Here is an 18,411-nt window from a genome sequence, read left to right on the forward strand (position 1 = left end):
GTGTTGCCCCGTGTCGTACGGCACGAGGTAGCATGTACCGTGCTCCCAAGAAGGGGGCACGGTATAGGTGGGGTGTCACGTCCCGGGACCGATATCAATTTGGGCCGGCCCGAGCACGTCAAACAGACGCCGAACGGACAAAGTTTTCCCTGTCCGCCCAAGGCTCATTACATGTACATTTTCAAACAAGAAGTGCACTAGCGGAAACATACAAATACGGCTTACACGAGGGTAAGCAATAGCCATGAGTGAAAGAAAGGAAACTAAACATTCACTTGTACTATGATTCGATTTAGATCATATACATTAAGTCCAACTTGTACATTTTCAAATTCCTTACATTTCATTACATCATTTCTTTCTTACATCACATTTACCTCGAAAGAGAGCTTTACTTCTTTTCTTTACATCATTAATCATCAAATACAAAAGATGATAAAAGGGTAACTACTATCAAAATACAAGCCCGACTGGGGTGGCCTCTGACTAAGGTGCGATACCTTTACCTCGGTCGCTCGCCGGCTCGCTCGGTCCCGGCTCTGTGGAATAGTGGGGTGAGAACTACAACGAAGTTCCCAGTGGGTTCGGCTTCAATCTCACCGACTTTCCCACTAGGACTAACTCAGGTATAATAGAAAGGAAAAGCAACATATAGTAACCAATCTATAATATGATGCTAATATGCTTGAACAATAAGCAGGAATATGCTCAACATTAACATATGCAGATTATGCAAGTTCTTTTGTTCTTCACACTTTACACTTTGTCTTTGTTCTTTGTTCTTTGCTCTTTGCTCTTTGTTCTTTAATCTCAAGGCTAACCCGGGGGTTTCGCCACATTAACTTGCTTCACATTAAGTCCATCATCGCGGGCCCTCAGCTTCCTCCCGCTAAGACCGTTCTTCGGGTTTATTCCAACCCGTGATGCAAAAACTCCGGAGCGCATCGCCCGAGGGGGAGCGACCACGCTCGAGCACGGAACTCATAGCAAGTATGATCGAATCCTTAACTCAAAGGATTGTATGTTCAATCTTGACTTTATACTAACTCTAGTGTTCTTTATATCACTTTATGTTGCTACTCTAGCAATCATTGTTCTTTACCTTTCTTTACTTTTGCTAACTCTAGCAATCATGTTCTTTACGCCCCACTTTGTTTTCACTTTAGTCATTATCATTATTCTTTACATCACATTGATTCTTTGCCTCACACTACCTCTAGTGTCACTTTACTTTACGTCATCAAATGCCACTCGATCTGTGTCTCATTGTGTCACTCTGTTCTTTCGCCTCACTTTAGTTCACTTTGGTACTCACATTTTTTCTCATGCATACATATATAGCGTTTTTGACATTCATAAGGTTCTTAACCATCACATTATGCAAGTTGTACTCACAATCATGCAACATCACATTTTTATCATTGCTTTACCCTAAATGCATGCAACAATGTATATACATATGCTCAATTGAATGACACATTAGGCATAGAGGGAAGTTCAACGAGTTTGAAAAGCACCACCTACCTCGTAGGCTTTTAAAGGTGCTCCGATGATTTCCTTGGGATTTTTAGACCCTCCGTTCTTTACCTGCGGCAAAACGAAGCCCTATTAGGCCATTTTGCTCATATCTTTACATTTGCTTTTCGTATACTCAAACCGAGCGCACCAACGCGTTTATTTAGTCCCCAATTAGATTCTAGAGGGTCAATTTCACTTAGAAATTTTCATGAGCAAAAGCCCCAATTTGGGTGCCCTAGCTCCATTGTATACATCAAACCTAGGGTTTGATCTCATTGGGAAGCAAAAGAGGCTTCATTACACTCTAAAGAGTCCATCTAAACCATTTTTAGCTTTATTAAAACCCTAGTTTGGGTTTCACCATGAGAGGTGGTTGAAGCTCACCTCTAAGTTTCACTATACACACCATTTCCATGGTTTGATCTCCAAAAGAAACAAGAAAAAGCTTCAAATACCCAAAGGACTCTATCAAAACCATTTCTAGGGATTCTATCACAATAGGGATCAAAGCTTACCTCAAAGCTTTCCTTCCTTGGCTTCAATGAGGAAGAAGATGGAGTTACTCCACTCCCTTGGCTTCTTTTTCACCTTCTTCTTCTTTTTTCTTCTCCTTTCTCCTTGTCTTTTTCCTCTCCTTCTTGCCTTCTAGAGAGAGAAAGAGAGATGAGAGTGTGAGAGGGTGAGAATGAGAGACACCTCATTTCCCCTCATACATAGCTCAATGGGTTGCAAAAATGCAGTTAAACCCCTCAACTTTTACTCTTTCACACTGCCTGGACTGGGCAGTTTTCGCATGCGGGGACCGGTCTCCCCGACCAGGGACCGGTTCCCGTAGGTCCTCCCCGCGGCTGTAGGGCTCCACGCATGAGGCGATCGGTCTCTCTTTGGGGGACCGGTCTCCGGGGGACCGGTCTCTCAGGCAGGGACCGGTTCCCGAAGCCTGCCTTCCCAGGACTTAGCCAATTTTCAGCTTTCCTCTGTTTTCACGTGTACGGGGATCGGTCTTTCCTTCAGGGACCGGTCCCCGAGAGCACAAAACCTGCAAAATGCAGATTTTGAATCTTTAAGCTCTCGACGACCTCCAACAATGCACTTTTGCTCATTTTAACGCCTTCGGACCTTCCGAAGTGTACCATCCTCGCACTTTGGTCAATTTGACTAAAGTTCGATATTTATTTTTCGAATTCTCGGTATATTACATGGGTCTCAGACGCCAGCTTTCCGGCGCCGCCGCCGGTGCCGCAGCACACTGCGTGCCTCTCACTCGCAGTGTGCCGCGGCTAGTTTTTTTTGGTGGTGTTTTGCTTTTTTTTTTTTTGCTTTCTTGCTTTTTTTTTCTTTTTGTTTTGTTCTTTGGGGTACTCGAAGCATTCTGGGTACCCCACACCCCCCTAAAGACATTGCAAATCGAAAATCTACTTGTTAGGCAAGTCAAAAAAATTATATTTTAATTTTTTTGTTTATCAATATACGGGCAAAATTTTAATTTATATATCTGATCCATACCACAGGGCCTCTCGGATGTCTGTGGTGGAGGCGGAGCGGTGGGCTGCCTTCCACCACAGACATTAATTTTTTCTTTACAAATTATTTTGTCAAAATTCGTCATACCGCGAAACTTTTGCCGAATTAGGGGAACAAAATTGAACTCAATAAACAAATTTTGAAGCACATCAAATATAAAATTTTATTTTTGCGTTAGAATAATACTTAAATTTATTTAATTTATTTGTCATATAATTTATTGCTTAATTTTTGATAGATCTACTAATTTTTTGAAAAAATTAATTAAAAAATAAATTTTCAAATACTTTTTAAAATACTTTTTTCAAATTATTTTTAAAATGATTTTAAAAATATTTTTTTGTATTTTATAAAAAAAAAGACTATAATATGGTCAAAAGAAAGAAAAAAAAAAGGTGTCTTTGCATTTTAAAAATTCTAACCTGTAAAAATTTCTATTCTGCATCAGGTATAGTTGTACTTTACATATAAAAAAGCGTACAAGTATGTTAATTGATGAGTATAGTAAGCTATACATAGCAAATATTCATAATTATTTGCTTAAATCTTTCAAAATAACATTATAAGAGGTTATTGGAACAAAAAGATTGAAATAAGTCTGTGCCAAAACGTGCCAGTAGGAGGTCATGCGTATCCATCGGCACGCAATATCATGTGTCGGCACGGAAGCGTGCCGGTGCCGTACCGTGCTAGGTAGACAGCGGCACGCCCAGGTTATATCGTGCCGATATCTTGCTGGCACGATATGGCACAGTGGATACAATCCGTGCCGATGGGTACTTTAATCCTTGGTTATGGAACCCTACTTTAACAAAATCAAAATGTTGTGAAATTATGTATTATGAAGACTATTCTAGTTGTCTGTATTTTAGTTATTCTTTTTGAAAAGTGTGAAGACCTTTTAATAAATATCTGAAACCAAGATCCAACTGCCCAGTAATATCGAATGTCTCATATTGGCATACAACACAAATAGATATGGAAACTAAGTTTTCAAATGATGATCGTACGTAACATGGATGCATATATAGATGATGCAACAAATAAAACTTTTTAATTTTTGAATGCAATTTCTTTTATTTTGTAAGTTGTGTTTGATTCGGACTTAAATCATTTAGTTTTAGTTGGTTTGTTTTACCCATCCCCTTTTTTCCAATAAACATAGAAAAAAATCCAATATAAAATAATGCATTGGGGCTAATTAAGTAGTGGAAGCTATAAAGGGCTGAGAGGTAGTACGGCCAAAGAAAAAAAAGGCTGCCGTACAAGAGAAAAAGAGAGAGCTAATAGCCACATGAAGGGTTGTCTTTTAGGTTTATAAAAGACGAGAGAAGGGTAGAAAAGATTCAGAAAGAGGGCTTGGGTTGTAGATACTCTATTGCAGAAGAGGAGTCAGGTGTAAGATTCTCTTATTTAATGAATCTTATTTTATTCGCATATTTTCTATTTTGGTTTTTCTCTCTTTTGTGATTGTATTAGCTTTTGTTGAGGATATGGGTTTATGGTAAAAACCCGATTCGACGCTTCCGTTGCGGAATCCCAACGATCGGTACCGGATCCACAGCAGTCAGTATCGGAGCAGGTTACGGATTCTCAAAATCCGGTACCGGGGCGAGTACCGGATTCCCAACAATTGCTCAGACCTTTCGACTTCCTAAAAACGCCTCGTTTTCTATGCATGACTGTCGGGTGATCGTGTTGTGTTGAAGACAAAAGGTTTAGAATTTGTTAGAGGATAGGCTCTTAACACTATAAATACTAGTCTCTTGATGCTTTGAGGGAAGATTTGATGAATAGAAATTTCTACTGTTCTTCTTTATCCTTGTCGTGGTGTTCTTCTTCCCGGTGTGATCTTCGATGCTTCTTCCTTGTGCCGAGATTGTCTTTTTCCTCAACTTGATCGTTGTCGCTTCTTTCTTGTGGCAAGCCCGGCTTCTGCTCCTACCCCTTTTCTTCTAGGTCCCTGCCTACTCTTCTTCCTCGTTGCTGAAGTTCTATCCGTGGGGTGCCCCCCTCATCGAGATCCCTTGCAATCGCGTGATCGGTGCACTTCTTGTATCTTATCTTTTCCTTCATCTTTTGATCTCTTATTATTCTTTTCAATGTAGCCTTCCATCATTATCAACCATCTTTGCCAAAGCAACCAAATCTAAAAGCTTTAAGTTCGATAAAACTGAATTTATCATTTTGAAACTTCTACATGTATTTTTAGCTGGTTATTATCTTGAAGGTTTATCACCATATTAGGATTGCTTCAATTTGATTTTAATTTTTGCGTCTTGCTGAAATTTTTGCTTCCTTGCTTTAAGTTTAGTAATTTTCACCAGAATCAATAAATTGAACCTAGTTTATTTCAAGAAATATCTTCAAATAAAACAAAGTTGAAAGTTCAGGTTTAGCAACCCCCCGGTTTGCATCGATTGGTATCAGAGCAAGTTCTTTTTGTGGGAATGTTTGTTTTTATCTAAATAATTTTCTTTGGTGCTAAAGTTTGTCTTTCTTGTTCTTTTTTTGGGCCGAAAAAAAAAGATCATCATTTCATTTATCAATTTGGAAGCATTTGGTAATGGCAGGCAATAGTGAAATCCTCATGATTCAAGAGAAGCATATAAGAAACAATAAGATTCCCTGAGAAACATAGAAAATCAAATGAATAACATTCAACAACTATTGGAAAGGTTAACTAATGCAACAACAAAATGCGGTAGGAGAAGATTCGGAGAGTGACATTGATTTTGACAATCGAAATTTACTTGCTGGAAGAAATCTTTTTTGCAAAATCAAGGGAATGTGCTTCGATGCTATAAGGGTATTAAAGTAGACATAAGTGAGTTCAAGGGTAAATTTTACAATCTGAAGAATTTGTGGATTTGCTAGACAAAATAGAACATATTTTTGAATGGAAAGAACTACACGATGACAAAATTGAAAGTCATGCCTTAGTGTGGTGGAAACAAATTCAAAACGATAGGGGTAGAAAAGGTAAGTAAAAGATTACCTCGTGGGAAAGAATGAAAGAAAAACTTTGAAAGAAAATTTTTATTGATTGATTACCATCAAGCTATTTTTCAAAAATTTCACAATCTTAAGCAAGGCTCTATAGTCGGCACAAGAATATACTAAAGAATTTTACACCCCTTAATAAAAAACAACGGATAGCTCGCTATCTAGCCGATCTTCGAATCCAAATCCAAGTCGAGTTAGCTCTTTTAACTTTCTATAGGGTCAACATGGTCTATAGTCATGCATTTAAGGCTGAGAATAAATTTAAAGGACAAACCTTTCGTCAGGGATGTGATACCCCAATAGTCCCACATCGGGTAAGAATGAGATTGTCATTGGGTATTTGGATATATTAGAGAACTCCAACCTAGTAATAATAATTGAGCTTAAGCATTTTGGGTTGGTGGTTTGGGCTCAACGAGTTATTATTGCTAGTGGGCCGAGTTGTTACATTTGGTATCAGAGCCGGTTCACCAGCCGGAAATCTGAGATAAGTCTTGGCCGAGTCAGGGTCGGAATGACAGACTAAGTCAGGGTCGGTAAATAACAGGCTAAGTCAGGGTCGGAATGAAAAGGCTAGCGAGACAAGTCTCACATCGCCTGGTGATCGTGGGTTGTGTGTGTTTAGGGCTGACGAGGACGTCAGGGCCTAAATGGGGGGAGTCTGTGACACTCCAAAAGTCCCACATCGGGTGGGAATGGGGTTGTCATTGAGTAAATTAGAGAACTCCACCCTAGTAATAATACTTGGGCTTAAGCATTTTGGGCCGGTGGTTTGAGCTCAACGAGTTATTATTGCTAGTAGGCGGGGTCGTTACAAGAGAAGTGCGAGTGTAAAGAACACCATGGGAACCTAGCCTATCCCGAAGAATGAGAGTCAAACCTCTTCAAAACCTATTCAAGACCTTAAGAGCAAAGGAATTTCAGGTGCTAAACTCGTTGTTTCAAGCATCATTTGTTATAAATGTAACAAATGAGGACAAATCCTTTGATTGTCCTTGAGAAAATTTGATCTGGAGCTACTGGAGCTAATGTAATAGAAAATCAACAAGAGACTGAAAATGGAAAGAAACTGTAGAACAAGAAGATGTAGATGATATTCCTGAAGAATCTCTTGATGCGACTGAAACAAAGCTCATGATCCATCAAGTCCTATCGGCCTAAGTCCAGCCAAGATGATTGGAAGCGTCGCAGCCTATTTAGAACCATCTGTAGCGCGGGGGGTAAGATTTGCTCTCTTTTCATTGTTAGTGAGAGTATTGAAAACTTTATCTCTAGAGAAATGGTTGATAAACCCAAACTGAAAACTAAAAAACTTGCTCAAACCTACAAAATAGCGTGGATTAAGGATGGGGCTGAGTTTCTATTGGGAAGACTTAATACTGTTAAGGTTTGGTGGGATGTTGTTCCCATGGATGTGAATCACCTATTGTTAGTTAGACCTTGGGAATTTGATCGTAGCACTATACATGATGGTAGGGAGAACACTTACATAGTCACAAGGGACAATAAGAAAGTTAGATTGGTTCCCCTAAATTACATACCCAAACCAAAGACTAAATCGGAAAAGTCCCAAAAGCAACCCCCCACTGATGAATAGAAAATGATGGATTTGACCAAAAGCCAATTCTTTAAAGATTTAACAAAGTCTCCATTCCAATGGTATATATCTTTTTAGCAAAAGAAACATCTAAGAACAATGAAGTTCCTCAAGCTGTTCAGCCATTGCTGATTGAATATTTTGATATCATGCCTGAAGAACTCTTCGATGGCCTTCCACTTATGAGAGACATTCAACGGTGCATTGATTTTGTACATGGTGCAAGCCTTCCACACCTAGCCCACTACAGGATGAATCCTATTGAACACAGAGTTACAAAAGCATGTCTCTAAACTTTTACAGAAAAGTTACATTAGAGAGAATATGAGCCTGTTGCGGTGCCTGTCCTCTTTACACCAAAAAAGGATGGAACGTAACGAATGTGTTTTGACAGTCGAGCATTTAACAAGATCACCGTCAAGTATAGTTTTACTATCCCTAGGATTGATGAACTGTTTTACATGTTAGGAGGTGCAAAAATATTCTAAGATTGACCTTAAGAGCGGATATCATCAAACCTGTATTTGACCTGGGGATGAATGGAAGACGGCATTTAAAGCTAAAGAAGGATTATGCGAGTGGCTAGTTATGCCTTTTGGGCTAGCCAATGCTCCTAGTACTTTCATGCGCTCCATGAACCGAGTCTTGCGACCATTCATTGGAAAGTTTGCCATAGTTTTACTTCGACGACATTCTGATCTATAGCATAAGTCCCAAAACTCATCTAAATCATTTAAGACAAGTGCTTCACACTTTAAGAAATAACCACTTATACCTGAATCTAATCTTACGAAGTGTACTTTTTTGATTGATAGCCTTACCTTTCTTGGCTTCTTAGGATATATGGTGTCCGCTGAGGGAATTAAGATAGATCTTGTCAAGATAGAAGCAATTCAGAGTTGGCCAACCCTAAAGACCCTAACGGAAATTCGAAGTTTTCATGGACTCGCGTTGTTTTATTCAAAATTTTAGTTCATTAATTGCACCAATAAGGGGGTAAATTTAGTTGAACGCCCGAAGCTAAAAAGTTAGTTGGATGCCTGAAGCTGAAAAAAGTTTTCAATTTGTTAAGGACAAACTTACAAAGGCTCCAGTACTTGCCTTGCCCGACTTTGAAAAGGTTTTTGAGATTGATTGTGATGCCTCGCATATAGGAATTCGAGGTGTATCGTCTCAAGCGAAACACCCTATAGCCTTCTTTGGCGAATAATTGAACAATGCACTAACATGTCACCCCACTTATAATATTGAATTTTACGTGATTGTGCACAGGGACGGAGCTATATGGAGGCCCAAGGTGGCCATGGCCCCCTCAACTTTCAATATTTGCTTAATGGTCCTTCAAAGTTTTTTTTTTGGTGGACCATGGATAGCTTTGGCCCCCCTAGTTTTTCAATATTTAATAGTATGGTGCCAACATAACTCTCTCTCTCTTTCTCCTAATCGGTATATTCTTTTTATGGGTGAAAATATATTAAAAGCTTTTTACTTATAGAGTCTTTTGTAATATATTTCTCTACTCTAAAAATTTTATTTAATAATTTTTTTAAACTTTTATTTAGGCTTTTTTTTGCAAATAGCCCCCTAAGCAATTTTTATTTTAAAAATAGCCCTATCAAAATTAAAATTGCAAAAATGGCCCTGTNTATATATATATATATAATTTATTCGGGTTTGAATTCGGATAATATTTCGGATATCCATATCTATTAACATCCCTACTCCTTATTCCACTTTTCAATATACAAAAATACGTAATAAAAAATACGTACTAAACACGGTGAACCATTCACCGTGTTTGAACACGGTGAATGGTTCACCGTGTTCAACTTAACATATGGGCCCAGCCATGCCCGCGTGGCGCTGACGTGGCGCATGCGTGGCAGGCCCAGGGCCATTTTTGTAAATTAAATTTTGATAGGGCTGTTTTTAAAATAAAAATTTGTCAGGGGTCTAAATGCAAAAAAAGCCCCTTTTATTTATCTTAGGTGAGCTCTTTTATTTGACTAAATCAAGAATTGTACTAAATTTAATAGCTATGCTAATTTTATTTACTAAAAAACTAAAAATTTACAGTTAAGAGTTAGTAAAATTTTTAAGTTATTTTAATGTAATAATATAAATAAAATAATTAAAAGTTAAACATCTGAAAAAAAATAAAATTCATACTTTTGCATTATTTATTTAATTAATAATTTTTTAATAAAAATTTTTAATTACGAAAAATTTTGTTTATTATTTATTACTAAAGTTTCTATTTAAATATATTTTGGTCCCCCTCAAGTTTGAATTCTAGCTTCGTCCCTGATTCTGCAGGCTTTGAAACATTAGAGACCCTACTTGATGCATCAAGAGTTTAGTCTTAATTTGGACCATGAAGCATTGCAATATTTAAATTCTCAAAAAACTTGAGCAAAAAGCATGCCAAGTGGACTGCATCTGCAAGAATACACTTTTCATTTGTGGCATAAACAACGCATTGCTAATCGTGTTGCTGATGCGCTCTGCCGTAGAAACTATTTTCTTGTCACTTTTTCCTCGCAAACTGTAGGATTTGAGGTAGTTAGGACTATAAAATGATCCTAACTTTTGTCCATAGTAAAGTGTCTATCTCCTAACAATGATTCAACTTCTGATTACTGTTTAGATGGCAGATACCTTTTTAGAAAGTCCAAGTTGTGCATTCCCCAGAATATTGAAAAGAGTTCTTTATTTAGGATTTGCATAGTAACATACTAGAGGGACATTTTGAGAGAGATAGAACTTTCGGATTAGTTCAAAAGTTGTATTATTGGCCTAACATGAGTAAAGACTTTGAAAGATTTGTTCAGCGACGTCAAACACGTCAATCATTTAAAGGACAAACTCAAAATGCCGACTTATATACTCCCCTGCCCATTCCTACTATACCCTAGGAGGATATTACCAGAGACTTTGTCCTAGGTCTACCCAAGACTGCATGCCAAGTTGATTAGTTTTTGTGGTTGTTGATCTTTTTACAAAAATGGTTCATTTTATTTCTTGTAAAACAAACTTCTGATGCATTACATAGTGCAAAATTATTTTTCAATGAAATTGTACATTTTCATGGTATTCGAGAATTTTATTGTCAAAAGTAGGAAGCAAATTGAATTTCAGTAGCCCATTCCATCCACAAACTGATGGGCAGACGGAACTAGTGAATCGATCTTTGGGTAATCTCTTAACATGTTTAGCCGGAGAAAACTATGGGATTTAATCATACCTCAAGCTGAGTTTGCTTATAATAGTTTCATAAATTGAACCATTGGAAAATCTACTTTTGAAGCTTTATCTGGCCGTCCTATAGCCCACTTTCTTGATCGAGCACCTATATTTTTCCCTGATAGAGTTAGTGCAGATGCAAAATATTACCTAAAACAGGTTCAAGAAGTGAAACAATAGGTTTATCAGAGGTTGCGGGAATTTTGCTGTCAAGTACGTGTCAGTGGATAAATATCGCCCGGATATGACTTATAATGCTGAGATATGACTTATAATGTAGGGGATAATGTTTTAATCTATTTTAGAAAAGAAAGTTATAGCAAGTTAAGCAGGAAAACGTATGGGCATTCAAAATCCTGAAGTTGGGGGCAAATGCATATCTAGTTAATCTGCCTTCGGAAGTACCGACATGTCGGATGTTCAATGTCAACGAGCTGTACAAGTACCATGGAGAGGCCCTCTCTATTATTGATATTGATGGCTTGAAATCTCGCACAAACGCTGAAACGCCATAAGATGAGGTGGAGGATATTCTGGATATGCGCGAGTCCGCGATGCATCGTGGTATCCATCGCTGATACTTGGTACGTTGGTGTGGACAACCATTGTTTGATAGCAGTTGGATTTATGAGCCGGATTTTCGCTAACTTAGAGAGGACTTGTACCAGAGCTATCAGGATGCCATCTTGACGGGGTCGAGATTTCTCCAACAAAGGGAGAATTGATGCAACAAATAAAACTTTTTGAATTCTTAATGCAATTTTCTTTTATTTTGTTAGTTCGTATTTGATTTGGGCTTAAATCATTTACTTTTAGTTGGTTCAGCTAAACCAAACCCTTTTCTCCATCCAATAAACATAGAAACAAATCAAAAAAGACCTTTTGGCTTTCCAAAAACGTCGTCTTCTATGTATGATCTTTGGGTGACCGTGCTTTATTGAAGATGAAAGGACAAGAATTTATTATAGTATAGGCTTTTAACACTATAAATACTTCGCACTTGATGTTTTGAGGGTGGATTTGATGAGTAGGAATTTCTACACTTGTTCTCATTGTCATGGTGTTCTTCTTTCCTGCGTGATCTTCGACGCTTCTTCCTTGCGTCGAGATCGTCTTCTTCCTCAACTTGATCATTATCGCTTCTTTCTCGTGGCAAGATCGGCTTTTTCTCTTACTCTTCTTTTGGGTCCTTGCCTCCTTTTCTTCTTTTTTCCCGTCGCTGAAGTTCTACTCATGGTGTGCCGCCCTCGTCGATCGTGGATCCCACGCAATCGTGTGATCGGTGCACTTCTTATATCTTATTTTCTCCCTCATCTCCTGATCTCATTATTTCTTTCAATCTAGCTTTCTACCATTACTAACCATCTTTGCAAAAGCAACCAAATCTAAAAGCTGTAAGTCCGATAAAAACGAATTTATCTTTTTGAAACTTTTATATGTATTTTTAGCTGGTTATTATTTTATAGAGTTAATTGCATACAGGTTTCCACAAACATAGTGAATTGCAAATATATCCCTGTAGAGTTCAACTTTCATAAGTTATCCCTGCAAATGTCCTAATATTTTCAGAGATGTCCCTGCCGTTAGAATTCGTTAGAAAAATTCAGTTAACCATAGGTTAAATATTTTACCCGGATTTATCATAACAAGTAATGCTCCAACTCCAATATCATCACATAAAACAATACCTGTGACAATCATCCGTCTCTACATCACCCTCCATCAGATTTGTAGGCATACGTCCACTAGGTGCCTTCCACAATAAAGTTGGTACTGACGCTATCGCCGACATCGAATTCCTCGGACACTCAAACCGAAAATGGCTTGCTTGGCCACACAATAAGCATTTGCCTCCACACTGAGGGCACTGTGGAGGCACATGCGGACCTCCACAAATCACACATCGCACTGGTTGTCGACGATTCGATGTCCTTCTCCCAGCTAAGGAACCACGTCCTTGAGGTTGATTTCTTTTTGAATGCCTTGATGGTTCTGTTACACTTAAGTTGCCACCCTTGGTGGTCTCTTTCGTTGTCCCGATGGTCTCCATGCCTTTCCTCACTGATAAGGCACGATCTGTCGTCTAATGAAATTTCTTAAGGTCTGCTACCTGCTGAATCAACAAAGTTTTCCAACCGCTTGATTTACTCGTCTTGTCGGCACAGAGCCTCGGCTTGGAGTAATGCCATACACGACTGTCGCTCCACCACACCAACTAAGGGAGCCAGCTGCTCTCTCAACTCCCGAATCTAACCGGATCCGGAGGATGCGGACTTGCCCGGCTCGGCCACCTCGGTCGCCACGGGGTGCGCCGTCAGTATCCCAAGCTACAACAAACATAACAGGCATGGGCTAAAACAACTCACACCAACGTATCCCCACTCATAAACACAATCCCAATCATGCGAAAGCGGTGAAGTGAACTCCTACTATTCCCCGATGTCACGTTGTCGGCCGCCAACGTGATCCTCCAAGGATATAGATGTTGTTCACTTCGATCCAACTCCAACACTTTTGGAGCTAAAGACATGACCTAATCATGTTACTTTCGCCAATAAGTCTCAAAAGACTCCATCTCTCACGCTCCTAATCTTTATCGGCTCCTAATTCTTATCGTCCAACCAGCCTAAGGTTTGCTAGATCTACAAAGATTCAATCCTAGCCTCTGATACCAATATAATCTGTCACGTCCCGGGCTCCAGCTGAAGCCCACCCGACGCGTGCACAGACCCGCCGTGTACACCAACCACCCTCGGCGCACACAAGGCGGGCGTCTACAACAACAACAACATAGAAAGGAAGTAGCAACAAATTCTAAACATGGTGATCAGAGCAAGTACATAAACTTCTACATAAACAAACATGAGTCTACTCCAAAAAGAAGCTTAATATCAGTACCTTAAAAAAATTTACAACATTGAACATAATACAATTGTCATCAAACTAGACTAAAAGAAAGATGCCGATAGGTCCCTCAATAACAACACCGAAGAGATTCTAGCTAGTCGCTAACCCCTTGCCACGAACCCTAGCCTCTCTCGCTGTGGAAGACTTTGAAACACAGAAATAAACAACCAATAGGGATAAGAACTATTAAACAATAGTTTTCATTTGGTAAGCCGCCGAGAGGCGAAATACACCATTAGGTCAACTGAGGTATGGTAAGATATAAGAAGTACTAAACATACAGATAACAATTAATTGAACAAATTCAATTATAGTCATGCCTCTATATTATAATGTCAACTAACATGTATATGATTTTCCACTGTCACATGCACAAGTATTTGTATATGCAAGTTTATATGCAAGTTTACATGTAAAAGTATTTCCCTTTCATTATCATCATGTAGCTATACTTCTATACTAATCAACATGTGTATAAATTTACTACCACTAAGGTTGTCAATACGAATAATGGCTAACATGGAAGCCCAACTACTATGTATGCATCAAGTATTGCCACAGTAATAACCCACTAGTATGTCTATCTACTTTATATGCACCGGCTAGTTGTGATGTATTATGTTAAGTTTTCTTAACTCTTACCCAATTAACGAGGGACTTACACATGGTAATGTCCCGACTTGTGCCGTGCTTAACGGTCCCGTGGTAGTCAGCATTCCCCCTCTAGGAATGAGCCTTTCTCACGGCAATCCACTTCGGCGCCCAATCCCGCACCGGCGAGCATGTTGTCGCAAAGGCCATTTTCGGGGTGCCGGCTTGTAGGGAGCGATCCTCACAAGCTTGTGCGAATGAGTACAAAGGTAAACAAGCATGATCATAAGCATCATGTCCAAGGGCCACATCTCAATCATCATGTCTAAAACATAGAATCTCAATCATCGACTCAAGGTCGGATATTCTAACATAAATGTCATGTTTCAGTTTCAATAAACTCGGTGGGATGTCTGTATCAATATGCAACATGTCTCAAGCATGTAAAGGTTTACATCTCTTGTATTTACCTAACGGGTGACAAATGTATACTATTTTCACTATAGTATGAAGAAAAATAACTTACTAATGCCATTTTCAATGAATCAAGAAGATGACCACAAGACCGTAGTTCATATTATGCGTATGCCTTGCTACATAAACCTCTACTACATGGAGTAAGAAAGTCACCATGCAAGTAATTACCTCTCACTTTACTAAGAAATTATATGCCTTAGCCATTTATACAATCAAACACATGAAAACTCTTTCGTCATGTTTAAAACATGGAATTGCATCTATCGACCTAGAGGTTGAGTATAATATCGTAATGTCCACTTTAGTTATGCATCTAAATTAAGTGCAACATAGTTTTACATCATGTCATTAACATGCAATGGATCACGTTTTTCATTATCTATAATGAGCATAAATTATTGCATTCATGATCAAACCCCTTTTGTTCTACTAGCCATATAGTATTCCATATGTCATTACTAATCTCCAACATGCACGTCCATATTTGCATAAGAGGAACTTTGATATAACATATGAAACAATATGCATATTATCATCATAAGCCTCTACTACATGGAATATGTCAAATTGCCTCTACTACATAGAGTGTGTCAACTTCCATATATAACATATATGTATCATGCATCCAAAAAAATATTAACATGTCATGAATAGCATAAATATGCATCAAACAATTCCTATAACAATATAGAAGCCATAGGGGGAGTTCATCCATTTTGGTGAGATCAAAACCACCGGATAACCTCCAAAACTTGTTTCTTTCTCCAAATGAAGTTCCCCCTCGAACTTCTAGCACTCGAAGAAAAATTCTCAAGAGGTTACAAGCTTCTAAAAAGCTTCCCACGAAATTCACCAAAAATCAAATGGAAATTAGTGAAAATTACCTTAATCCAAGGAAATCGTGTCCAAGATCCAAACCAAAGTGAAGGATCTTCAAATCCAACCTAAAAGAGTGTTTTACGCCCATCAATTCAACTCCAAAACTCAAATTCAAGAAATCCCAAAATAAACCTTAGTTTCTACAAAACTAGGTTTTCCACCAAATCCCTTGCAAATCTCCCAATAGAGGGTACAAGAAAGCTACTAACCTTAAATTAAGCTCCAAACCAAGTCATAAAGTGCTTTCCCTCCGAAGTCTAGATGCGCGCATCCAAAGAGGAGAGGAAGAAAAAGAGATCAAACCGTAGGATTAAAGGGTTAGAGGAAGAAATCCAAGAGAAATAAGGGGAAGAGCTCACCTCTCCTCCTCTATCCTCAGCTAACAAAAGAACAAGGAGAGAGGTAAAGGGATATATTACACAATGTAACAATATCCACCAAGGTCCCTCAAAACTCAGAAATTGCAAAACTGCACGAAACTGTCTCAGCAGCGTTGAATACCTGTACTCGAGTTGGGGTACCGGTACTCGGCAGTTCCGGTACCAGGGACTCGGTCCCACAGAACCCGAATGTTGGAAATTCTGATTTTCCACTGTGTTTCGGTACCAGCGCAATGCAGTACCGGTACTCGGTACCGGTACACGTAGCCGAGTTCCGCAAAACTCGAGAGCTGTCCAATTCAACACCCTATTGAGTTTCGATATCTTAGTCCAATATCGGTACTCGACACAAACACAACAATTTTGCAGAATTTGATCTCCGGAGTCCGTTTTTGCGCTTGTTAAGTCTCGAAAACACTCCTAAGCTCTTCAAACTCAATCAAATTCTTCAGAATAGTATAAAGTACTATTCTCTCACTAGGACTGCGCAATTTGTAGAAGTTCAGTGCGCTACATTTTGCTTCCTTGCTTTAATTTTAGTCAAGTTCGCTGGAATTGATAAAATTGAACCTAGTTTATTTTAAGAAGTATCTCTAAAACGAAATAAAGTTGAAAATTCTGGTTTACCAACCCCTTGGTTTGCATCAGTAGATTAGTACAATTGCATGGATAACAATATGTAGCTACTTTTTTCAGTTCTTGAAATTTATGACCATAATTGACAGGAGTTGCTTTACTATAAACTTTAGGTAGCTAACTACTTAACTCAAAGTAGTTAATTGGGATACCTGATTTTTTCTGTGCTCCTAATTAACTCTCATTACTGTTTGCAGGGTATTAGAATCTGGCCTCTATGATGCCATTCTTCCTGTAATTCCTACTAGGATGTCTATGTCATTGAAAGGACCTGCATTCCACGAGTATTTGTCTTTTACAAGCCAAATCGCCAAATTAGAATGTTCTCGGCTCTCAGAAAGCAAAGACATAAAATTACAACGAAGGTGATCTATCTATATTTGGTTTTTTGTTTTCAACTTATCGCTTTGTGAATTGTTACTTGTAGAACTGAGAGAGAACAGTCAGAACATATTTGAACATATTTTAACTCTTCACGACATGAAACGTGGCCTCAGCTATCGAAACTCTTTAACTTTAGATCATATATCGAAGCCCCTTTTTTATCTTAGTAAATTATGGCAATGGGAACTATTACAGAACCTGGTTGATTAACCTTTTTAGTCTTTCCCTTGAATTTCCTTTTTTCTTTTCTAATTATGATGGGATTTTTTTTAAAAAAAATTTACCTATTTTTTCCCTAATTTTTTTTTTAAAAATTGCATATTAGAAAAATAATAACTCAATTTTCATCCAGCTCATGTAAGCTTCACTTGAAATATGTTTTCATTTGTGATCCTATATCTACGTATGATGATCTGCATGATTTTCCTACAAATATATGTTAAGAAACATGACAAATACATCCTATTCAACTTGAAAATTGTGAATAAGTGATTAAATTGTAATCCAGGGAAGTGACGATTAAAATATATCGGGAGCCTGGGCCAGCCTGTGCTAGAGGTCTGCTAATGTGCCACAGGTCTGCACGGTCACGTATCATGCGAACTGTGGCTTGGCAAAATGCTGTGCCATGGCAGGGCATTTCTTGCGTACTACCATTGCTAAATGATGTTATTTATTTCAATGTCTAGTCATAATTTATTTTCTACTGTCGAGCAGGTCTCGTACTTCAAAGCATTACTTAACTTTGGGCGGACTATCCTTATCTCCAGAAGATGTGGGATTGTTAGCTCGAAGCACCTGCTTTAATGATTCACAGCTACATGCTCAACATGACAAGGTTGCAAATGAGAAAATTTCTTAAAATGTGCATTTGCTGACGGTAACGTGCGAACTAACACAGCTATTTGTTGAGGTGGCTAACAAGAACCGAAAGGATTGCTTCTCTAAGGTTGTTGTATCTTTTCCAATATTGTGTACATCTCTTCTGGTCTCTAACAATCCTTGCTAAAAGGATTCTGTCCCATAAAAGGGAGCAATCAATATTTTTTTTCATCTACTTAATTGTAACATCTTGGGGCAAATTTCTGTATCATCCTGTGCTAATTTAGGCCATAGAGCTATTATTCTTTAGTATATAGAAATGAGATCCTCAAAAGCCATTGCAATGCTTGCGTGTAAAGAACAATTATGTAACAATCGAGGGACTAAAGTATAATTTCAAAAGCCAGTGAAATGATAACATTTCACCGACCTTTAAACATCATGTAA

The 18,411-nt window shown here is 38.4% G+C and overlaps 1 protein-coding gene across 3 annotated transcripts in view; it reads left to right on the top strand.

The window, feature by feature from the left end:
- LOC109721170 overlaps positions 1–18,411 on the top strand; it is a 36,802-nt gene extending 18,391 nt beyond the window's left edge. For 2 of the 3 annotated variants that reach the window (XM_020248617.1, XM_020248620.1), the window contains 3 exons: positions 16,956–17,123; positions 17,651–17,719; positions 17,860–18,411. In XM_020248617.1, the coding sequence (XP_020104206.1) occupies positions 16,956–17,123; positions 17,651–17,719; positions 17,860–18,004 (382 nt within the window). In that variant the 3' untranslated portion in view covers positions 18,005–18,411. The remainder of the gene's footprint in view (positions 1–16,955; positions 17,124–17,650; positions 17,720–17,859) is intronic. The other variant, XM_020248618.1, reaches the window with a different exon arrangement.

Source organism: Ananas comosus, linkage group 15 (genome assembly GCF_001540865.1).
Source record: "Ananas comosus cultivar F153 linkage group 15, ASM154086v1, whole genome shotgun sequence".
NCBI lineage: Eukaryota > Viridiplantae > Streptophyta > Magnoliopsida > Poales > Bromeliaceae > Ananas > Ananas comosus.